The sequence below is a fragment of the Eschrichtius robustus genome, chromosome 14 (genome assembly GCF_028021215.1).
Source record: "Eschrichtius robustus isolate mEscRob2 chromosome 14, mEscRob2.pri, whole genome shotgun sequence".
In the NCBI taxonomy this organism is placed as follows: Eukaryota; Metazoa; Chordata; class Mammalia; order Artiodactyla; family Eschrichtiidae; genus Eschrichtius; species Eschrichtius robustus.
The window spans coordinates 28391177-28416437 of NC_090837.1; the positions used below are offsets into that span (position 1 = coordinate 28391177).

The 25261-nt window shown below is 40.3% G+C and overlaps 1 protein-coding gene across 6 annotated transcripts in view; it reads left to right on the forward strand.

Moving 5' to 3' along the window:
- The first annotated feature begins 29 nt into the window (after positions 1–29).
- The window catches only part of FAM210A (family with sequence similarity 210 member A), a 44132-nt gene continuing 18900 nt past the window's right edge, over positions 30–25261 (forward strand). For 4 of the 6 annotated variants that reach the window (XM_068563640.1, XM_068563641.1, XM_068563642.1 and 1 more), the window contains exons 1-2: positions 30–245; positions 18970–19483. In XM_068563640.1, the coding sequence (XP_068419741.1) occupies positions 19011–19483 (473 nt within the window). In that variant the 5' untranslated portion in view covers positions 30–245; positions 18970–19010. Of the gene's footprint in view, positions 246–324; positions 654–18969; positions 19484–25261 lie in introns of those variants that run through there. The other 2 variants (XM_068563644.1, XM_068563645.1) reach the window with 2 other exon arrangements.

Below are 25261 nucleotides of genomic sequence, written 5' to 3' on the forward strand. Positions count from 1 at the left end.
CGCGGCCCGGAACCCGGAGTCCCGGCGTGCCGCGCGCGCCGTGCTGAGGGTGCTGGCAAGTGCGGGTGCGAGCCAGTGGTTGGTGGGCCTGGTGTGTTGGGCGGGCGGGCCGGAGGCCGGGTCGCCTGAGCACGCGGCTTTCGGCGCCCTGACCCACGCTCGGCTGGTGGCTCTGTGGAGGGACACGGCGGGGGCTCCAAGCGGCCGCACGGCGGGGAGCGGCGGCGGCGGCCTCAGGTCCTGAGGTATCCTGGGTCGAGGCCTCTGGGGGCGGGGGCGGGCAGTCGGTGGGGCCTCCTCAAGGTGGTACGCGGCGGGGAGCGCCCCCGGGGCGGACAGAGGTCACCCCGCCCTTCGCTGTGCGCGGGTGTTCTGCAAACCCTGTCTGTGGAGCGGTTTTCCAGCCTCCGCTCTGCCACCTTCACCCTTTGCTCTGCCCTTCCTTGGACGCCGGCCGGGAGGGGCCTGGGAGCCCCCGCGCTCGGACTTGCTTTGGAAACGCGCGGCGCCCTACTTCTCCCCGGGGACCGCGGGTCGCTCCCTACCGCCGCATTCGGGAGGTCCAGCCAGACCTCTCTCGAGAGGGCCGTTCTCATCTGTCAGACTCTGAAGAAAGGGGCAGCCCACACCTGTTTAGGAGAGACGCCTCACTGGTAGTATCTGTGTTTTCTGGACTTTGGTATGGGATGGTTGGGGAGTCAACACGCTTTGTTCGTCCTTTCTCTTAAATTTCTACTGGAGAGTCGCAGGTACCTGCTTGCCACCCCAGACTAGGGTCAAAACTGTGCCTGTGGACCTAAAATTGTTGATGCTTTGTGCCTCAGCACCTCCCACTTGAAGGGTGTAAAACGTGATCAAAAATACGTTTTCCGTTATTCTTTACGAAAATTGATCCGTTTAAAAGCAGCTTTGGAAATAGGTTCACTAGCCTGCATACTTGTCAGTAGACGCAGTTATATTAGCCAGTAGACTTCGCTTGGGGGAAAGCAACATTCGCAGCATGTACTTTACAATCGAGTCAAAATTCTAAATTGTGGGCACTAACATTTCTGAGGTTGTTGACCACTTATAAACTTTGGACCAAGAATGAAGTCTATTTTTAATGAATGAGGATGAGCCATCCATTTCAGATGACTGTATTTGTATTTTTTTTATTATATGCAGTGAGCTAAGTTGAGAATTAACTTCAGTTCATTGTTATTTTTTTTCGAGGTTGATTTTTTTTTTTTTACCATAGTGATGCATGCACCTTTGATACTTACCGCCCTCATAACACAAGATTACTTGAGTATGTGTCTGTAAATACTCTTTTTGCATACAAAATAGTCAGTGATCCTTCCAAAAAAGTTTAAGCATCAAACCTAAAAATTCAACTAAACGTGTTCTTATTTATTTCTCTAAACATAAATTAGTGGCCTGCCACAGCTGACATCTGTAGAAAATCACTATGACGAAATGTCTCTTCCTCAGTGTGATTTAGTAGTACTTGTTACTTTTCACAGCGTATTGGGAAAATATGTTTTTCCACATGGCATATTTTTACTTTTCTCTTTGATGTTTATTTTTATAGTAGGTTGTTTTGCTCTCCACCTGAGTTCATTATTATTGACAACTGCTAAGGTTGTCCTAGAGAGTGAATATGTTATTGCGTATCCATGCATTTAGAACTGGCTAATTACATATCCATATATGCTGGTTCCAATGCTAAAGTTTCTTAAGATAGTTGCTGTTGTAATTTTATGGAAAAGGAATCTAATTTTGACTTTTTAAGAAATTTTCTCATTAGATTAAAAGCCTCCTAACTATACGTTTATACAAACTCTACCGTGAATTGATGTTGTGCGTGAGATATATAGAGATCACATTTTGTAGTTTTTATAAAAGTTAACTAGAAGTCAAGTAAATTCAGTTGAGAATATTTCTGAACCAGGTTCGTTTTGCCCAACTCCCAGCAAGCCAAACACTGAGATGCTCAGGTTCGCAGCAAAGAGAGGGTTTATTCACAAAGCAGGCAAGTGAGGAGACAGGAGAACTAGTCCATCTATCCTAAAGCGAAGGGCTCTGGGTATTTATGGGATAAAGAATAAAAAAGTAGGGCTGTCTGAGGTGGGGGGAGTGTGGGGAAAGGTGATTGGAAAAGGGTGTAAGGCAGGTTACAGGTGAAATGGATTTAATGATTAACCGCTGGTTTCAAGAATAGAGGAAGAACTCTTGAAGGTAGTAGTGATGAAGAGAGTAAATGGGCTAGATAAGAATATTTTAAAAGTTACCATTGGTGTTATTTTTCCCCACCATTGCCTGAGTAATAAATGGTTTTCTGGAAGTTGAATTAAAATAATAATAGCTGATAGTTTAGTACCTTCTGTGTGCCAAATTAAGTGCTTTATACGTTTGAACTCATTTAACTCTTACATTATCCAGTGGGATAGTTGTTATGATTATTTTTGTTTTATAGGTGAGGGGTAAGTAACTTGTCCAACGTTATGCAGCTGGGAAGTAGTGGTGGGCTAGGTTTTGGATCCAGGCAGCCTGACTCCAGAGACCAGACTCTATGCTAATGATGAAACAGTGCCAGTTTAAGGCCAGACTCAGAACTGGAAGTTGACTGAAACATAGTAGATTTTCAGAAAATGTTTTGATACTTCTTAACGCTTGGGTTATTATGTTCAGAGAGAAAATAGCTGGATAAGGATGTTGTCTTGCTAGCATATGAACTCTAGCAAGACAGGGATCATCATTTTGTTCAGTGGTTTAACCCAGGTGCCTTGAACAGTGCCTGGCACATAGTGGGGTGATAATGGATGAATGAATAGCCTAGAAAGGTTTTTAAAAATCCCATTTTTTTTTTGAAAGGACATACAGGATTTATTTCAGCCCATTTATAAGATTTCTTTATGTGCTGTTCTGATTATTTGGTCCATTATTCACCTAGACTGGTTTGGATTTCTCCTGGTTTGTGTTGGGTTGGCCAAAAAGTTCGTTTGGGTTTTTCCATAAGATGTTACACTTTTGTCAGTGAGAGAAAATGAAGTAGTAATTTGTAAGTTTTCTGGTCAGACTAAAGGCAAGCAACAGATTCAATAGATACCATCCCTTAGAGTGAGAGCACTCAGAGGTGGGTAATTTTAAGGTGTCATTTCTGTTGTGGAGTTGAAGATCACATTTTTGAAACATAAAAATTGTTTTTAAAATGTAGATACAGGGCTTCCCTGGTGGCGCAGTGGTTGAGAATCTGCCTGCCAACGCAAGGGATATGGGTTCGAGCCCTGGTCTGGGAAGATCCCACATGCCGCGGAGCGACTAGGCCCGTGAGCCACAACTACTGAGCCTGCGCGTCTGGAGCCTGCGCTCCCTAACAAGAGAGGCCGCGATAGTGAGAGGCCCGCGCACCGCGATGAAGAGTGGCCCCCGCTCGCCGCAACTAGAGAAAGCCCTTGCACAGAAACGAAGACCCAACACAGCCAAAGATAAATAAATAAATAAATAAATAAATAAATAAATAATAAAAATAAAGGAATTCCTTTGAAAAAAAAAATCCTTTGTGCTCTACCTGTGTATCTCTCCTGACCCCCTACCCCTTGTACCCACTCATCTTTAAAAAAAAAAAAAAAAAAAAAAATGTAGATACAATGTTATAGCTTCCTAGGAATGATAGTGTTCTTGGAGGTAGGAAAGAGAGGTGGTTGTAGAAGCTGTGTTTCTCCAAATAGTTTTGGAAGAACTGTTCATTCCTCCAGTCCACTCAGCCGAAGTGTCCCTACTGAAATTTTATTGTCTTTTTTGAACACATAAGATATTATTGTTTAAAAGGTTTTTCCTGTAGTAGAATGTAAAGATTTGCTTGAGAAACCTGTAAGTTTATATGTGTGATGATTAGTTTTATATGTCAACTAGACATGGCTATAGTACCTATTTATCTAGGTGTTACTGTGATGGTATTTTGAAAATGTGTTAACATCTGTAATCAATTGACTTTAAGGAGATTACCCTCCATAATATGGGTGGGCCTCATTCAATCAGTTGAAAGCCTAAATTTCAAACTGAGGTGCCTCAAGAAGAAAAAAATCTCAAGGCTGTGGCATCAATTCTTTTTTTTTTTTTTTTTAATTAATTTATTTAATTTATTTTTCGCTGTGTTGGGTCTTCATTGCTGCTGTGTTGGGTCTTCATTGGGCTTTCTCTAGTTGTGGCGAGCTGGGGCTACTCTTCGTTGCGGTGCGTGGCTTCTTACTGTGGTGGCTTCTCTTGTTGTGGAGCATGGGCTCTAGGCGCACGGGCTTCAGTAGTTGTAGCACGCAGGCTCAGTAGTTGTGGCTCGTGGGCTCTAGAGCACAGGCTCAGTAGTTGTGGTGCACGGGCTTAGTTGTTCCGTGGCATGTGGGATCTTCCCAGACCAGGGATGGAACCCGTGTCCCCTGCACTGGCAGGCGGATTCTCAACCACTGCATGTGGCGTCAATTCTTGTGTGAGTTTCCAGGCTGCAGATCCACTCTACACATTTCAGATGTGTAGCCCTCACAATTGTGTGAGCCAGTTCCTTAAAATAAATATATCTATTTAAATAAACAATCTAATAATAGATTTCCAATAGGGAGATATAGATATATGTATATGTTTTTTCCTGTTGGTTCTGTGTCTCTGGAGAACCCTGTCTGATTCGGATTTTGGTACTGAGAGTGGTTCTAGAGGAACAGAATCTTAAGGATGAATTTTCTGGATTGGTTATGGCATTCCTGAAATTGGTTCTCTAATCTGATTAGATTTAACGGCACTCTTGACTATTTTCAGTGGTAAAGAAGGCAGGCACTGTAGCCCACGATGTGATATGACAATAGAGATATGCAAAATACCACCATTGGATACTACTACTCAGATACTTAATGAAAGACCAGGTTCTGGATGATCATGTATTTGAAGATTTAAAACATTTTTGCCAGATGATGAACAAATATAATGAGACTGACTGGTTGCTCTGTTTTCGGAGAAAGGGGGGTGGGAGGTGGAGAATGATGAGCTCAGGTCTTGAAATTCCGAGCTCAAGCTCTGTATAAATGACCAGAAAGCTTCTATGTCTGCCCTTCTCACATAGATGCAGAGCTGAGATTGCTGAAAACCAAACTCAGTCTTATCCTGCAGAGTGGCTGGATTACAATGCAAAATGAATTCCCATTCTAACAGGGTGTCTGCTGTTAACATGAGAGCATTGACTGGGGAAGGTTGAGATCCTCAAATTTGGAATGGAGTATTGAACCCCTAAATTTTCATTAGTCTTCTTTGGCGGTAGAAGCAGTCCTTCCACTCCTGTTTGAGGAAGTTAACCTGTAATGACCTTCCCTGAAGGCTAGACATTGCTGATTGATTCTCCTCAAGGACTACCTCTACCACACTTCTTTGCTTCTAGACCTATAACTAGATTCCCACCCTAACAAGCCCTCAAGGGTCAGCTACAAAGTGTGACCTGAGGGGGTGTGCCATACTCTTTTTTTTTTTTAATTTTTTATTTATTATTTATTTATTATGTTTATTTTTGGCTGTGTTGGGTCTTCGTTTCTGTGTGAGGGCTTTCTCCAGTTGCGGCGAGTGGGGGCCACTCTTCATCGCGGTGCGCGGGCCTCTCACTATCGCAGCCTCTCTTGTTGCGGAGCAGAGGCTCCAGACGCTCAGGCTCAGTAGTTGTGGCTCACGGGCCCAGTTGCTCCGCGGCATGTGGGATCTTCCCAGACCAGGGCTCGAACCCGTGTCCCCTGCATTGGCAGGCAGATTCTCAACCACTGCGCCACCAGGGAAGCCCCATACTCTTAAAAAATGGCAAGAATGTTTATTTGTTTATACACATGGAAATCTGGGGGATATGTTTACGAATGGATATTAAGGATGTGGGATAATGGTGGAAGGAACATAAAGTTGGGCCGGGCTAAATTTATTGATATAGGCCCACTAAGCAGAGATTCTTGATTCACTTTTATAGCTTGAGAGGTTAGAAAGGGCTCTCAACAGTTTGATTGGTTGGCTGAAGCACGGACCAAAAGGTGACCCACGCTAAATGAAATTGAAATGCCAGACTTGCCTTGGTACACTAAAGAGGAAGGGGTCCAAAGGCTTAGGGAGATTGGAATGGGAGAGTGGATTTAACACGTAGGACCAGCTCACCCACTCTGGGGGAGTCCAGAAGAGATACTTTTCACCAAGACTGGGAGAATTAAACTTGTGAGGGGAGCCCCAGCATCCATGAAGAGCTCTATGATTGCTCTTCTCTGTGGGTCAGAAATTACAGTGACTTTGCTGCCACTAAACTGGGGATCCTTAAATGCAGTGAAGATAATTGGAAATTGGGCAGATACTATAGAGAGACATATTTTCTTAATCGCATGTGTATATGCTGAAGGAAAGAAGCCAGAGGAGAGGGCAGTTGGAGTACAGGAAAAAGAATAGCAGTAGAAAAATACAAGGAAAACTTGGTTGAGCAGAATTCTTGGAAAACACAGGAAGAGTTTAGATCTAGAACACAGATGGAGGAATGGGCTTTGAATGGAGGGATGGTTCATTTTCTGAGGAGGCAGTTAACTGACCCTGAGATGGGTGTGGATGCAGGTAACTGGAAGGGAGGAGGCTGAAGTTGGGAAGATTCATCCCCAAATAATTTTGGTTCATTTTTAAGGGGAAGTGGGGGATAGGTTTATCTAATTATTCATTTAACAAATATTAAGTGCCTCCTATGTGCCAGCCAACCTTTGTTGTCGGCACCTGAGATGCAGCAGTGAACAAAACGGGAAAAAAATTCTGTCCTTGTCCTTAAATGGACTTAAATGATAATAATGAGTAAATAATAATTACCCTTAAACAGTAATAAATAAGTGAATCATGTAGGGTGTTAGACAATAAGTGCTATGGAAAAAGAAACAAATAGAGCAAGATAAGGAATATTGGGATGACAGGGCTGGAAGAGAAAGGATTGGGAGCAGTGACCCCATGGAGCGGGTACCATTTGAACAAAGACTTGTAGGAAGTGAAGGAGTTAGTCATGCAGATATCTGGAGAAAGACTCTTCCAAGCAGAGGGAACAGTTAATGCAGAGTTCTTAAAGCAGGGGCCTTTTTAGCATGTTGGAAGAGCTGCAGGGGGGCTAGTGTGGCTGGAACAGAGTGAGCAAGGCACAGACTGAGAGTAGGTGATGTATTCAGAGAGGGAAAGGTAGAAGGTTGTGTAAGGCAGGGGTCCCCAACTCCCTGGCCTCGGACCATTACTGGTCCACGGCCTTTTAGGAACTGGGCCACACAGCAGGAAGTGAGCGGCGGCACAAAGCTTCATCTGCTGCTCCCCATCGCTTGCATTACCACCTGCACCTATCCCCACCCCCGACGCCCTGCCCCCAGCCCGTGGAAAAATTGTCTTCCACGAAACTGGCCCCTGGTGCCAAAAGGGTTGGGGACTGCTGGTGTAAGGCATTGTAGGCAATTGTAAGGACTTACCCTGGGAGAAATTGGGGAGCTTTAAACAGAGGAGAGACATGATCTGATGTATACTTTATATTTTACCATCTGAAAGTGAAGTATAAGAGGCTTGAAGAGTTTGGGAAAAGTGAGGAATGGTGGAGGAAGCTCATCTGATCAGAAACCATCATCGGTTGTCACAGCATTCAGAGCCTTTCTGAGATAGAATGATGTACCATCAATGTATGCTGGTACTAATTTAATCAGTTATGTGGCTTTTGTTAGTGCTCAGCTATGATTGTGGGATGTAGTCGTGGGAAAAACAGATGGTTGGACTGGCTCTGGATTAGATTTTGTGGTCTGGTGTTGCAGAAGGACAAAGTAGTAATTCAAGTAATGCACTGTAGAATCCAGGCTGGATAAAGACTTCAGAGTGAAACCAGGAGGAGCTGTTGGATTTGAAGGAAAAGGGGGGTAGAGTGGGACAAGGTCCTGGAATTAGAGTCCAGAGAGAGTAGAGGAGTGGAAGCTGGAAGAAGAAGAGGCTGAAGAGAGCGGGATAGTATAGTTTGAGGACTTCAGTTGTGGGTCAGTAACAGATTATTTCAGTGACAAAGGTATGACCAGTGGAGTGTATTGCTAGAGAGGCTGGGATTTTGCATGGGTCAAACAAATGGAATAATGGCAGAAGTTTAGATGAAGGAAGACTGTGAGCTTGGTTTGACCAGGTCAGTAGATGAGGCGACGAAGAAAGAAAACCAAAATTAATTATTGACCCAGCATATTAAGTGCTAGATACTATACTTTATCTCATTTAATCATATAAATACAATATGATAAAAGTGTATTTAACCCCATTTTAGGAATGAGGAAAAGAGCTAAGTAAAGTAATGCCAGAAAGGGTTGGAACTAGTCTTTCTGATTGTAAAGCCTGCATTCTTCCCATAGCAATGGGATAACACCTGCCACAGCCCAAAAGGAAGTGGGTGGAAGTCTGGAACCACGTGGATTCTGGAACAGTGTTACCATAACAAATCACCCTGACTTGCCTTGTTGAACTTAGAGCCTCTGAAAAGAGATAAAAAAGAGAAACATTTTGTGTAAATTAATATATTTGTGTAGTAATTTTGGAAATTTTGATTTTCTTTACAAGTTGGGGAAATCAATGATTCATTAATGAAATTCCTTGGGAATTCACTAGGGGGCATAATTTAACCTTTTCTGAAGATTAGGAATTTAACAATGGCTTCGTCATTGCCACAGCTTTAGTGGCTCAATTTTGGTAATAGAAAGCTTAAAAGCAGAGTAGATTGAAGAAGATGGATTATATAATAGAAATTAAGTTGAAGCCATCCAGTGCCTTAGGGAGCAGGAAAGTAACAGCCCAGAAAGTGCTGCAAATAAATTTGCATACTGTTACTTTTTCTAAACAGCAAACTAAATTTGATTTGAAACAGCAGTCAAGGTGTGATTAAGAGAGAGGTCAAAATGAATAAATTAGAATATTAATCTGTTGGAAGGAGAAAATTTGAATTTCCTCCTGTTTGGTGGTAATTGAGGACTTTGTATAAGTAGAGGCAATTCTTTCCTTCATTTATCCTTTTTATTATGTTTCAACCTGATGAGTTCTACATTTATCCTGTCCTCATACCTGTACTTCAAGTTAAGGTTATACTATGTATCAGTTGTATTGGGTAAGGCCACAGTGTACTGTCTTTAAAGAAATTAATGAATGGACTGTTTTAGCGAAGTTTAGGTTTATAGAAACATGGTGCAGAGATAGTACAGAGAATCCCGTCTTATCCGCCCCACCCACCCACACAGTGTTTCCCCTATTATTGACATCTTGTATTAGTGTGGTACGTTTTTTAGAATTGATGAACAACATCAATACATTATTAACTAAAGTTCATAGTTCACATTAGGGCTCACTCTTTGTGTTGTATATTTATTTTTGTGGGTTTTAGCAATTGCATAATGACATTTATCCACCATTACAGTATCATACAGAATGTTTCACTGCCCTAGAAATGCCCTGTGCTCCTTCTGTTCATCCCTTCCCTCCCCCACCCTGGAAGCCACTGATCTTTTTACCATCTCTATAGTTTCACCTCTTCCAGAATGTCACACCTCTTCCATGATGTTGGAATCATACAGTATATCAGTTTGTTTATCCACTCATCTATTCAAGGACTTCTTGGTTATGTCCAGTTTTTGGCAATTATGAATTAAGCTTCTGTAAACATTTGTGTTCAGGTTTTTGTGTGGACGTAAATTTTCAGCTCATTTTGGTTAAGTACCTAGGAGTGCTACTGCTGACTCATTGTAAGCCTATGTTTAGCTTATACAAAACTGCCAAACTGTCTTCCAAAGTGACTGTACCATTTTGCATTCCCACCAGCAGTGAATGACAGTTGCTGTTGTTCCACAACCTCCGCAGCATTTGGTGTTGTCAGTGTTTTGGATATTAGTCGTTCTAATAGATGTGTAGTGGTACCTTGTTTTAATTTGCAATTCTCTAGAGACATAATGCTGATGAGCATGAACATCTTTTTTTTCAATTGAGATATAATTGACATGTAACATTGTGTTAGTTTCAGGTGTATAACATGATTCAGATATTTGTATATATTGCAAAATGATCACCACAGTCTAGTTAATATCCATCATCTCACGTAGTTACAGAATTTTTTTCTTGTGATAAGAACTTTTAAGATCTACTTTCCTAGTAACTTTCAAATATACAGTGCAATATTAATTATAGTCACCATGCTGTGCGTTGCATCCTCATGACTACTTATGTATTTTATAACTGGAAGTTTGTACCTTTTGAACACTTTCATCCATTTCACCATGCCTTCTTCCCTCACCCCCCTGCCCTCCCCAGCAACCACCACTCCATTCTCTGTATGTACAAATTTGAGTTTGGGTTTTTGTTGTTGTTGTTTTTAAGATTCCACATATAAGTGAGATCATACAATATTTTTCTTTTCCTTTCTGACTTACTTTGTTTAACATAAAGCCCTCAAGGTTTATCCATGTTGTTGCAAATGGGAAGATTTCCTTCTTTTTTTTTTTAAATTGAGGTATAGTTGATGTAGTGTGTAAGTTTTAGGTGTACAACATAGTGATTCACAATTTTTAAGGTTACATTCCATTTATAGTTGTTATAAAATATTTGCTTTATTCCCTGTGTTGTACAGGATATCCTTGTAGTTTATTTATTTTATCCATTGTAGTTTGTACCTCTTAATCCTCTACCCCTGTCTTTCCCCTCCTCCCTTCCCTCTCCCAACTAGTAACCACTAGTTTGTTCTCTGTGAGTCTGTTTCTTTTTTGTCATATTCACTAGTTCTTTTTAGATTCCACATATAAGTGATACCATACAGTATTTGTCTTTCTATGACTTATTTCACTTAACCTGATATCCTGCAAGTCCATCCATGTTGTTGCGTATGACAAAATTTTGTTTTTTTTATGGCTGAGTAGTATTCCATTTATATATACCACATCTTCTTTATCCACTCATCTGTTGATAGACATTTAGGTTGCTTCCATATCTTAGCAATTGTAAATAATGCTGCAGTGAATGTTGGGGTGCATGTATCTTTTTGAATTTTTTCAATATTTTTCATGTTTCATGTTTTCATTTTTTTCAGATATATACTTAGGAGTGGAATTGCTGGGTCATATGGTAGTTCAATTTTAGTTTTTTTGAGAAACCTCCCATACTGTTTTCCACATTGGCTGCACCAATTTACATTCCCACCAGCAGCGTACAAGAGTTCCCTTTTCTCCATATCCTCGCCAACCTTTGTGCGTTTATCTGAAGATTAACAGTGTTGAGCATCTTTTCATGTGCCTGTTGGCCATCTGTATGTCTTCTTTGGAAAAATGTCTATTCAGGTCTTGTGCCCATTTTGTAATTGGGTTGTGGTAGTTTTTGTTGTTGTTTGATATTGAGTCTTATGAGCTATTTATATATTTTGGATATAACGCCTTATCGGTCACATCATTTGCAAATATTTTCTCCCATTCAGGAGGTTGTCTTGTTCATTTTACCTGTGGTTTCCTTTGCTGTGCAAAAGCTTTAAGTTTAATTAGGTCCCATTTGTTTATTTTGCTTTTATTTCCTGTGCTTTAGGAGATGGAGCCAAAAAAATAATGCTGCAATTTATGTCAAAGAGTGTTCTGCCTGTGTTTTCCTCTAAGAGGTTTATAATGTCTGGTTTTACATTTGGGTATTTAATCCATTTTGAGTTTATTTTTGTATATGGTGTTAGAGAATGTTCTAGTTCTTTTACATGTAGCTGTCCAGTTTTCCAGCACCACTTATTAAAGAGACTGTCTTTTCTCCATTGTATATTCTTGCCTTCTTTGTTGTAGAATAATTGACCATAAGTGTAGGGGTTTATTTCTGGGCTCTCTATTTTGTTCCACTGATCTATGTGTCTCTTTTTGTGCCAGTACCATACTGATTGATTATTGTAGTCTGAAGTCAGGGACTGATTCCTCCAGCTCTGTTCTTTCTCAAGATTGTTTTGGCTATTTGGGGTCTTCTGTGTTTCCATACAAATATTGAAATTATTTTTTCTATTTCTGTGAAAAATGCCCTTGGTATTTTGATAGAGATTGCATTGAATCTGAAGATCGCCTTGGGTAGTATGGTCATTTTAACAATATTTTTCCAATCTATGAACGTGGTATATCTTTCCATTTGTTTGTGTCATCTGCAGTTTATTTCATCAGTGTTCAAGTACAGGTCTTTTACCTCCTTAGATATGTTCTCAGCCCCTTTCTCTCTCTCTTCTCCTTCTGGGATCCCTATAATGTGAATATTAGTCCACTTGATGTTGTCCCAGAGGTCTCTTAAACTGTCCTCATTTCTTTTCATTGTTTTTTCTATTTCCTGTTCAGAACAGTGATTTCCAGTACTCTGTCTTCCAGCTCGTTGATCTATGCCTCTGTATCACTAAGTATACTGTTGATTCCTTCTAGCGTATTTTTCATTTCAGTTATCGTATTCTTCATTTGTTTGGTTGTTCTTTCTATTTTCTAATTCTTTTTTAAAGCTTCTAACTTATCTCTCTGTGCATCCATTCTTCTCCTGAGTTATTTGATCATCTTTGTGATAACTGCCCTGAACTCTTTGTCAAGTAGATAACCTGTCTCCACTTTTAGTTCTTCTTCTGGGGTTTTATCTTGTTCCTTCATTTGGAATGTGTTCCTCTCTTGCCTCATTTTGCCTAAGTTGCTGTTTTTGTTGTAACGTAACTGATAAGTTAGTTACATTTCCTGACCTTGGAGAAGTGGCCTTTTGTAGGAGACATCCTTTGTGTCCCAGCAGTGCACTTCCCTTTCATCACCCTAACCTTCTAGGGCTTCCCCCTATGAGGGCTGCATGGGTCCTCCTGTTGTAGTGGGCTGACTATGTGGGCAGTCTGGTAGGCTTGGTGGGCCCCTGATCTGGTTGGTTGCCAGGCCCTGCCCTGTGTGGAGGCTGCTGGCTGCTGGTTGGCAGGACCAGGTCACAAGGTGGCTGACTGCAGAACCCAGGGGGACCCGGGGCTAGGGCTGGCTCACTGATGAGCGGAGTCAGGGTCCAGGAGACTCTGGGGCTGCTGCTCACCCACTAGTGGGTGAAGGTAGGTCCTGGGGTTAGTGCCAGCCTATTGGCAGACAGAGCCAGGTCCTGGAGTCTGGTTGCAGGGCCCAGGGGTCTCAGAGCTAGTGTCAGATAGCTGGTGGATGGGGCTGGTTCCTGACACAGTTGGGTATGGGGTTTGGGGTGTCGCGAAGCTTGTGTTGTCCTGCTAGTGGGCAGGCCCCAAGAAAATTCCAATATCTGATAAATTTTCCTTGGAGTTTCTTATCTAGCCTGTGGAGCTCAGGAGCTTCAGTAGGAATAAGTGCCTATGTTGTGACTGGTGGGGAACTGGCAATTAGGCAAAGTAGGACCAACATTCACAGAGATTTTGTTTTCACTGTTAGGGCTTCTGTGGCTGTGCCCTGTGAGCTGGAGGAGGTGGGAGCAAACCAGAGGCTCCATTCCTCTCACTCCTGCTTTAATCTGAGCAACTTTGCTTCTATTTATTTCCTTTGTTGGACTTCCAAATAAGAATTTGTTTGACAAAAGAGTTACTTTGAATTCACATAATAGAGAACCAAGTTTTGCTATTGAAATTTGTTGCTTCAACTCCAACTTTTTAGTCATTGTTTTTTTATTTCTTATGTAAGAACAGGGTATAAATTAGTTAATTTTTGCCGCTATTGTATTTCTAGTGCTGCTTGAATGTTTTAGGCTTCCAGGTGTGAGGAACAGAAACATGCTCATATAACCTTGAGCAGCATGGGTATGGTAAGGATATAGAGGGAGGAAAGGAGTCTCATAAACTAACTCATTTGGCCTCATGGAACTGGAATTTCAGGATATAGTGGCCCTAGAATCCCAACAGCACTCTAATATTTGTGCTTTCTTACTGGCACTTGTTTCCAGTCCATCTACCCTCCCCTTCATTCCTTTAACTCAGCTCCCCTCTCCCTCTCCCCATCCCTATCCCTCTCCCTCTCCCTCTCCCCATCCCTATCCCTCTCCCTCATGGTTCCCACTGCTTCCTTAATGCCCTTCCTCTTTTTTAAAAAAAAATTATTTATTATTTATTTATTTTTGTCTGTGTTGGGTCTTCGTTGCTGCATGCGGGCTCTCTCTAGTTGCGGCAAGTGGGGACTACTCTTTGTTGTGGTGCGTGGGCTTCTCATTGTGGTGGCTTCTCTTGTTGCAGAGCACGGGCTCTAGGCGCGTGGGCTTCAGTAGTTATGGCACGCAGGCTCAGTAGTTGTGGCTCGCAGGCTCTAGAGCGCAGGCTCAGTAGTTGTGGTGCACGGGCTTAGTTGCTCCACGGCACATGGGATCTTCCTGGACCATGGCTCGAACCCGTGTCCCCTGCATTGGCAGGCGGGTTCTTAACCACTGCGCCACCAGGGAACCCCCTATGCCTTTACTCTTGACCACTGTGTCTTCACTTTACTTTGCTCTGCCTCAGGACTACGTGAGAGGCTCCTGACTTTCAGACATGTGTGTTACTGCTTCCTCATGCCTGGTCCTGAGCCCTATCTCTGAAAGGTTAGGTATTAGGGAATTGATTACAGTTTCATATAAATTTTAAATTTTGGGCCAGACCCATCCTAAGCAACTGTTTATCCTATAGAATCTCCTTTTGGCTCAAGCGCTGATCCTCAGGCTTTACCACTGCAAATAAGGGCAATAGGCTATCTTGCTTACTTATAATAATAACTTGTAACATTTCCTGAGCACTTGCTGCATGCTAGGTATTTTCTAAACCTTTTACATGTATTCATTCATTTTATCCTTACAACAACCCTATGAAGTAAGTTCTATTATTAACTCCATTTTACAAATTGGAAACCAAGGCATAGGGAGGCTAATAAACTTGTCCAAAGGTTACATAGTTTATAAATAAGGTTTTCAGAATTTGAACCCAGGCAGTCTGACCTCTCAGATTCCAAGCTTTCCATTTTAAGTTAGACGCTATAGCCTGCTCACTAAAATTAAGTAGGTCATTAAAAGAACCAAGCTTTACTTAGAAATTATTCTAAGCAATTCGGAACAGTGCCCTCATCTCTAGACATGAAAGTTTCATGCTGCTGGAGCAGGAAAATAACGTGTCACCGTTCTGTAGGAAATAAGCTAAGTCTCATGATTTAAATATTTATTACTGGAATTACTGTATTTCACTGGAAGAAATTCAAGATTAAGTTCTCCAGATTCTGCATGTGTATCAGAAATATTTTAGGGTCCTGTTAGTTCACAACTTCTTCAGGCCCACCTATCCAGATATAGCTGACTTGATCTGGGTAGGGCTTATGAGGAATGGCACCTCCATTATTGGCCAGTAACCAGAAACTTTTATCTTTAATGGAAAATATGAGCAGACTAGTAAAATCAAGAAACGGAAGCTGCCAATGAGCTGAGGCCATTATACATAGGTGCTAGCTGTGAGACAAGAAAATTTCTACTTTGTCATTTTATGTTCCTGAAGCCTGTTCACTCCAGAATATTGAATATACTACTCAGTCTCTGCCTGCCCTCTACTTTTATTTGCACTTATCTGAAGTAGGTTTGTTCCTTGAAATCGTATGAGTCTTAATGTGTATGTCACCAGTATTGTGATTGGATACCTTTGGGAGTCTAGCCATCACCCACCCATTGCCAGTTAAATTTAAATTGATTTAATTTTAGTTTTTAATGTAAAACTTGACTCATTTTTTGGGCCCTATGTTTCCTTAGGGAGCTTTGACCATGTGTCTTATATGTCTTGGTTTGCTGAAAATTGGCACTGTCTCTTCTTTCTAGAAGTGGCCATGTTAGCTTAGTGACCCAGTATGGGCCTGGGATTAAACTAGGTTTGAATCCCAGTTCCTCCACTCAGCAGTTGAGTGACATTGGGCAAGCTATTTCCTCTCTCTGGTTCAGTGTCCTCAAATGTAAAGTGATGACAATAGTCCCTCCTTCATAGGGTTGTTACGAGAATAAAACGAGTTAATACATGTAAAATGTTTGTAAAGCACCAACCACATAGTAAGGGCTCAAAATCAAAAACATCTTACCATTATGATGATGATGATGGTGATGATGGATGATATTTTTGCTGCCATGCTGCATCTGGCACTGAAGCCATTTGATGGGCTTAGAGAAATGGTTCTTAAGTTCATATTGTCGGGTGTGACTTGACTGCAGGACATTCTGATTAGGTCTAAGAGAGTCCAGGAATCTATTTTCAAACCACCTCCACTCCCCCCACAACATCCCTAGCTCCCCATGATTCGGATCAAAAGATAACATACTGTGATTCCATTTATATGAGGTGTCCAGAATAGACAAGTGTAGAGACAGAAAGTACACTAGTGGTTGCCTGGGACTGGGAGGGTGAGGGAATGGGCAGTGACTGCAATAGATGTGGAGTTTCTTTTGGGGGTGATGAAAATGTTCTAAATTTAGATTGTGGCGATGTTTGCACAACTGTGAATATACTAAAGATCAGTGAATTTTACACCTTGAATAAGTGACTTGTATAATATGTGAATTATATCAATAAAGATGTTTTTAAAAATGGGAGGGGAATAGTTGAAACCGGGGGAAAGGATGCAAACTGGAAGCTTGGAAAGAGGCTTTTTAAAAAATCCTTTTTCTTTTTATTCACTAACACAAACACATAATAATCCAGTTATCTGAAAGTTAGACTTCTGGGAACTTCACCTCCTGGGAAACTGCCCTGTAAAGGAAATAAGTTTAAAAGAGAAAAAGAAAGCCTTTTGAGTTCAGAGAACACCTGTACTAACGCCAGGGACAGGAATCATTCAAAGGTAACGAATGGTGCTGGAGAAAAGCCTCAAAATAAATTCAACTAAAATAGAGACCAAAAAATTCATAGTAAAATTTCTAAATGAATTTTTATATTTGACAGATTTTAGGTTATAATTCCAACTGAGCTAATTCTTAGAATAAATAACCAGTTGATGTTTTTTCCCCTTGGCGTAGGCATGGCATGGATTTATAGATAAAATAGATAGAGGTGGTAGGAGAGCACAATAAGATATCTTTTACTTACTGTCTGACTCACAACAAAAAAATAAGTCAGTTTTGTAAAAATAATTACGGAGTTAATCATTTCTCTGAATGGCCTTTCTTAGTCATTTAGTGTTTAAATCATTCTTTATTTGAAGCACATGTCATTACCCTGTAGCTTTTCTCTTTGGTTATTAACTGGTCTGAGTCTTCTGTCACTTTTCACTGGCTTTGCTTTGATGCAGCCATCTCCATTATCACCTTTAAAGGCTTCCTGGGAGCCTGTTTGTTTTGCAAGATTTGCAGTTTCATTTCACAGCTCATTTGCCTTGTGTTGTTGGATCATCTGTGAGAGCCTGATAGAAGCTAAGTTAATTATTAATTAGGAAGGGATGAGTCTGGGATTAATTTTATAAGGAGACAGTTTGTTAGTAGTTGTTTTTAAATGACAGCTTTGTATCCCAGGTAACAAACATTCATGTAAAATGGTGTATCTGTATTTGTTGGAGTGCTAATTTACTGAGGTGCTAACTCAAAACTTGTGATTCTTATTAAGTATACACAGTTTATAAAAAATAAGATCATCTATTCTCAACGTATTAGAATTGGAGAGGTAGCTGGCGCAAGGTGCCGGTGAAGATTAGGGGTTAGGGGGCACTGCCTGATGTTGAGGGAAGCGAACTGATTTGCTATATAATAATGCATACAATAATTCTATTTTACCAGTGGGGAAACTTTGTGTCTAGAGAGACTAAGTAATTTGCTCAAAATAATACCACTATTAACTCAGTTGGGCCCATCTTATTTCAAAGTCCATGTTTTTTTAAAATTATACTATCCTGTCTTTTTAACAAAGTTTTAGCTATCTGGAAAAGTCTGTTCTCACCAGTTAATAACATATGTAATTTACAATTTTATATAATTTAGTCTAAAGGCATTATAGAATAAATGATATTGATGTCAACTATTCATCAGACCCTAATATTTTAATAACTAACACTTATATGATGCTTGTTAGTTTACAAAAGCACTTTTTCATCATAAATTTCATATAATTCCTGTAAAAACCTATGAAGTAATCCGTGTTTTACTAGTGGGTTTAGGCTTCAAATCTAAAAGACAGTTGTACAGAATTATGACCCCAAAACATTAGGGCCCAGCTCTTTAGCTTCCAGATCTGATTTTTCTGTTATACTACACTGCTTCTTTGTAGAATGACAGAAGCTCTACAAATATCCCTTTTGTAGCAATAAAATAGGCCCAAAATCTTACCGTCCATGATGTCTGTTGGACTGGTTTACTATATCATATTTAAATGATGTGTGTGTGTGTGTTTTTTTAATGTACAGCATGGTGACTATAGTTACCAATACCGCATTGTATTTTTTTTTTTTTTAAACTTTGGGTTTGTTTATTTACTTCTTTCCTTCCTTCCTTCCTTCCTTCCTTCCTTCCTCCCTCCCTCCCTCCCTCCCTCCCTCCCTCCCTCCCTCCCTTCCTTCCTTCCTTGCTGTGTTGGGTCTTCATTTCTGTGCGAGGGCTTTCTCTAGTTGCGGCAAGCGGGGGCCACTCTTCATCGCGGTGCGCGAGCCTCTCACTGTCGCAGCCTCTCTTGTTGCGGAGCACAGGCTCCAGATGGCGCGGGCTCAGTAATTATGGCTCACGGGCCTAGTTGCTCCGCGGCATGTGGGATCTTCCCAGACCAGGGCTCGAACCCGTGTCCCCTGCATTGGCAGGCAGATTCTCAACTACTGCGCCACCAGGAAAGCCCTAAATGATGTGTTTTAATGAAATTCTAAAATTGTGGTATGGTAGAACTGTATACCTTAACATTAATTTCTGTGGATTTGGTAACAATGTCTGTCCTTTTACTTCCTAATAGTTAATGATATATGTTTAAGTAGATTGGTTTATAATGGAAATCTATGTATAATCTAATTTTTTTTAATCTAGTCTCTATAGAAGCTGAAATCCATCAATCTCCGTTCTTCAAAATGCAATGGAACGTACCAAAGACTGTATTCCGACTGGCACATAGGACATGCATGGAACCAGATAAAGCTGGTCATTTGGGACACTGTCAAAACATGAAGGGACCATTACTTTTGTATACCTCGGAATCCAGAGTGGTTTGGGTACAGGGCCCTCAGAAACGATGGCTGCACTTACGTGCTGCCCAGTGTTTTGCAAAGGAAAGGAAGCCATTCATTGCTCACCCACCCCAACCAGGGGTCCTTCATAAACAGTGGGAGCAGGATATCTTATCCAAGAGGGTTCTGTCATCCAGTGCTGCATCCCCAGGAACTCCCTCTGAAAAAAAGGAAGAACCTGATCCTTTACAAGACAGATCAATTAGTCTTTATCAACGATTTAAGAAAACATTTAGACAATATGGAAAAGTTTTGATTCCAGTGCATCTAATAACTTCTGGTGTTTGGTTTGGAACGTTTTATTATGCAGCCATAAAGTAAGTTTTTGCTTGATTGAGTGCCTTTCCCTGTTTTATCAGAATGTTAATTGTACTAATGAAAGCCTTTAAGTAGTTTTTTAAGTGCTTTAATGTCTTCAATTGATAGAGGATGACTATTTTTCATAGCAATTTTCCACATTTTAATAACAATAGCTAACATTTGCTTACTGTGTGCAGCAGGTATTATGCTAAAATTTTTATAACTGTATCATCTCATTTAGTTCTCACAGCAACCTATGAAGCAGGTAGTGCAATTATTCCCAGTTTATTAATAAGAAAACAGATTAAGCAAGAATAAGTCAAAATAACTTAGTTTTTCCCAAAATAACTCAGAGTCTGATTTCAAACCTTAATCACTATGCTTGTGTCCCATCAACATATAGGATAGCACAGGAATAAAATTATAGATTCCAGAGATTTGGCAGCACCATGAGTTAGTTCTGTACTTATATGTTTCTTACAGTGTTTATCAACGTGAAAAGATAACTTATTTTGCCATGTGTGTGGTTTTGGTTGGAAATTAGTAAGATTTTGCAAAGCCTGGCTTGTATCTGTTGTAGACACAAAAATGAACAAATTACAGACTTATGCTTTAATGTTACATCTGATGAATGTCAAGGTAAGGTCTTTTGTTCTGATCAGAAGTTGATTTGTTGTGCACTTAAAATCTTGTTAAGAGGGTATATCTCATGTTAGGTATTTTTTACTACAATAAAATAAATGTTTTTTAAAAAGTTAATTTAGTGGTCCTAGCCTCCAGGTATTATAAAACATAGAATTTCTAAATGTACCTTTCTTGTTAAATACTGTTCCTTTCTTTTAAAGTGAGTTGTATCATTCACACTGTTTTAGGAGCAGGAGTACACGTAGAAACATATTCCCAGTGATTTCCAGTTTGTTTCAGCCACCAGCAGAACTGAGTGTGCCGGCGTGTGCCTGTCCCGAGTGCTGTGTGGCTTTTCTTGCTGTGGCCTGGGTGTGACCTACGAACAGTATGCTCACCATCCTGCAGGCAATGAGATGCACAGTGAAGACCACTTTGATGTTTTTGTAAACTCCCCTAATGGGTTTAGAATTATTTTATACTTTCCAAAAGTCCACTGATTTTCAGTTTTTGGTTATATTTAATGGTTTGATAGTAAGGTTTTAAATATTTTAATGTAAAGCTCACTCATTGGAAAAAGCTTATCATTTATTAAATTAAAAGATGATGGAATGGAGACTATTCTTATTCTTGGGAAACACGGGATTAGAAATGTTTCTTTACAAACGTTCTGTTGAATAAAAGGATCTTTTTTTTAACCTTGTGTAATTGATGCTGTTCTGTTTCTTTTCATCTTTCTGTTTAGTTCTTGTTATTCAGTTATTTCCTTCTTTATTGTGTATCATTTTCTTTAAGAATTGTCCCTTTCTTTGCAGAGATTCTTATATGTGCATTTTATGGAATTATCTTTTTGTTTATTAATGACATTTTCTGGACATGTATAAAAAATATTTATAGAAATCTTCAGAACTGCCCTTAGTTTTTTAACAGAGCCTAAAATCATGTACCATTTTGCATAAAAATTTCATAGGCACTCAGTTCTTCTATTTAATGAATAGTTTTCTACATATTGAATTTTCTTTTTTGAGCTGTTTAGGATTTTTCTGATTCGGTGTTGTGGATGATGATGAGTTTCTTCCATGTTTCTTTTGCCTTTGCTAGGTTGCCTTTAATAAGCATTCAGCCTCTGGCCTCAGGGAGAAATCTAAGTTTTTAATAATTGAATATGAGATTCTTATTTGGACTATTAAAAAGAGTACTTTTGTTCCTTTTACTTTTCCTTGCCTTCAGTAAGAGTTCTATAACCAAAAAAACAGACCTTCAAATAACCTAGTAACATTAATTAGACTTAGGACGTTTTCGGTGATGTCTGCACTGATGCAGTTGTGGTGACGTTCTGCTGTCCCCTGTGGAGTGCACCTTTCTTGGTTTTGTCCTTACCCCTCTTTTTTCTGTGAATGCCTGTGTGTAAATGTGGTGGGACTGTCCACTTTAAAGTCGTATACCTTATCCATCACTGCCTGCCTTTGGCTCTTTGTCAGCATGGAAATTTGGTTCCCAGACCCAGCTCTACTGCTCCACCATGACCACTGGTCCAGTTCTGTTACAGCATCACATAACTAAGTTATATTAGGTAGGATGTGTTGCTTGCCAGAACAGTCCCTAATGTTTTGTTAAATCCTTAATGCTTGAGAAATTGAAAGTTGATTTGTTCTAAGGGAAGTGATACTTAGAAAATATTAGTGTATGTTTGAATGGCAGTGTATCTTTCACTGTGAGATGATTTTATTGTGATGTTGGAGTTGATTGTGTTAAATACAGGTTTTCAATTCAACTGACTAGAGGCTGGGTTTATTTTATTTGGTTTTAGCTGGAAAAAGTTCTCTGTTATTTGCTTGTTGCCTACTTACTATTAAAAGAAAAGGGAAAACATAGTTTGTAACTTGAGGGACAACTAGCATTACTGCCTCTCAGCACCACAGAGCAAAATGCCATTCTGTATTTAGTTAATGCAGTGATGAAGATCTCAGGCTTTTGAAACATTTTATTTCAGGGAGATCTAAATTGTGCGTCCTCATAGATTTTATTTTTTTATTTATTTTTAAATTAATTTATATTTTTGGCGGCATTGGGTCTTTATCGCTGCGCACGGGCTTTCTCTAGTTGCGGCGAGCGGGGGCTACTCTTCATTGCGGTGAGTGGGCTTCTCATTGTGGTGGCTTCTCTTGTTGCGGAGCATGGGCTCTAGGCGCACGGGCTTCAGTAGTTGTGGCGTGTGAGCTCAGTAGTTGTGGCTTGCGGGCTCTAGAGCACAGGCTCAGTAGTTGTGGTGCACGGGCTTAGTTTTAGTTGGTCCGCAGCATGTGGGATCTTCCCAGAGCAGGGCTCGAACCCGTGTCCCCTGCATTGGCAGGTGGATTCTTAACCACTGCGCCACCAGGGAAGTCCATACATTTTATTTTAAACTAAGCTTTGTTGTTGCTTCTCTCTGGAAAAGTTTGCAGAGATCTTTCATCTTCTAACAAGAAGTTCTCTGTTTGGTCAAATGAAGCTCTTTGATGATGGTTTTGTCTCTACGTTTAGATGCCTTGTGTTTGGGCCTCCAGTTTCTAAAGTTACAGATCCATTCTGAGGCACAGTCCTGACTGGTTTTCACTGCACTTCATCCAGACTGTGGATGTACTTTTGCATCATTTGGAACATCCATAAAGCTGGTGGTTTGTGAAGCACAGGTTTCTGTCAGGCTGACAGAACTTTTGTGACAAAAGTGGATATTACTATTTGGATCAGACCCTCATTAATGCTTCATATTTAGTAATTCCAAAGGAAATGAAAGTTATTTTTTAAAAGTTAAGTCATCAAATCAATAATTTAGAAAAAGTGGGACCAGGTGGTTGCTTCTTTATTTTACACAGGATACTTGTGCAAGATATCTTGGTCATTATTGTTTGTTTTTATGATAGTTTTTTTTTAGATTTATTATTTATTTATTTATTTATTTTGGCCGTGTTGGGTCTTAGTTGCAGCACGTGGGATCTTTGTTGAGGCATGCGGGATCTTTCGTTGGCACGAGTGCTCTTCGTTGTGGTGTGCGGGCTCCTCTCTAGTTGTGCTTGGGCTTCTCTCTAGTTGTGGCCTGCAGGTTTTCTCTTTAGGTGTGGCACGCGGGTTCCAGGGCGCGTGGACTCTGTAGTTTGTGGCACACGGGTTCCAGAGCGTGTGGGTTCTGTAGTTTGCAGCACGTGCGCTACACATTGAGGCGCACGAGCTCAGTAGTTGTGGCACGTGGGCTTAGTTGCCCCGCAGCATGTGGGATCCTAGTTCCCTGACCAGGGATCGAACCTGCATCCCCTGCATTGTAAGGCAGATTCTTTACCACTGGACCACCAGGGAAGTCCCAGTTGTTTTTTGTGTTTTTAAATCACTCGGTTTTGTTTTATATTTAGCCAAATGTTTGTCTTTTTTCCCCCCTGTATGATTGCCGTTAAATATGTAGATTTTACATACTGGGCTTAGTCTGAACTAAGAAATGATTAATGAAATAATTTGGTAATTGTACGGGTACCAGAAGAGATGATTAGCATGTCATGGTAGGATGTTATTGTACCTGGTGACTTGATTAGATCCACAGAATTGCTAAATCTTTGTAGTACTAAGTCTTGCTTCAGTGGGTTCTGTCGTTTAAGAGATTTGAAAAGGAAATGAGGGTGGAGATAAAAGAAACTGGATTGGACTTGTAGTTGACTTTTAAATCTAACTCTTTAAAGTTTCCTTCAGTTATCTGGTTTCCTCTTGTGTAGATGGCCAGTAATTCCTGGTGATGATCATCCATATCTATTGAGATTAGTCTCTGATCTCCTAGTATTATAGTGAAATCAGAGAGGGACAACTTTTCCCCAGTTAAACAAATTATTTTTTAATATTAAAAATAAACTAGGAGATTACTACTACTGTAATAATAATGGATCCAGGCTGTTCCCTTTCTTAATTACAAAGAGAAAGAGTACTTGTACAGAGGAGCAACCTGTGGACCTGACCTTAACCACAAGTTAAACTCACACCACAAGTCAAACACCAGGTCAAACTCACAGGACAGACTGAGTGTGTGGCTCCTGTTGTGATGCTCTGAGATGGACACAGAATCAACTCTGCAGCTTTCCTATCTGAAAACATTTACCCCAAATTTAATCATGAGGAAACAATCAGACAAATCCAAATGAAAGACTGTTCTACCACAAAGCTGGCCTGGGAGCTTCAAAAATCTCAGCATCAAAAAAGACATCCTGCCTTCCTCCTCAACAGAAAGTGCTGGGCAGCGCTTCTGGAGAAGAACTGGAAGACATGACAAGACAGTGACAAGGGACTCACAGGACAATTCAGGGAATTTTAACATTAAATAACGTACTGTTGTATTAACTATATAGTATCCTACGTGTTAAGTTTTCTGGCTGTGATGATTATATTATGTTTATGAAGGAGAATCACAGAACAAGAACCTTGTTGTGATTTGAGGTGAAGGCTCACAACGTCTGCAAAACTACAAGCAGTGAGGGAGAGAGTGGGAGAGCACGAGTGTTCCGGCGTGGCAAACTTGACACTCAGGGAAACTAAAAAGAAATCAGGGCTTACCAGTTGGATTAGAGACTTTTTCTGCCTTCTTTCCCTCCCTCCAAAAATTTGTTGCAATTCATGGTAATTGCTTCTTTACCTGCCTTTTAAGTCTGATAATAGAATAGAAGCATCTTTTTAGAATAATTGAAGTTTTCATGAAACCCATAGAATCATTTATTTTTTGCATAATAACACAGTAAGTGGTGTTATAATATCACTTGCTTTTATGATAATAGTATAGTTTGACATGTAATTTTAGAGGTAAAAAATCTGAGGTCTTAAACTTTGAGTTGGATCATTCTAAGGAACTAAAGATTCTAAGATCAGGTGAATGATCAGAATCATTTCTGATCATTTCTCTTAGGTTACTTAATGCATTAATTTTCCTCTGATAAATGATTCCATTTTTCTCAGTGTGCTAATTAGGGATGTCCATGAACAGAAGCTGTGAACAGTGAGACACAGCAGGACGCTGGTGTTCATGCACATGTTGTTCCTTTAGAGTGAAATTAAAGTGCTTGGTGGTGCAGAATTGACTTTTAAACAGAATTTGGTTTTGATGTTTTCAGATAATCTTTTGAAAATATTTATCCCTAAAAGTTTATCTATATGTATATATA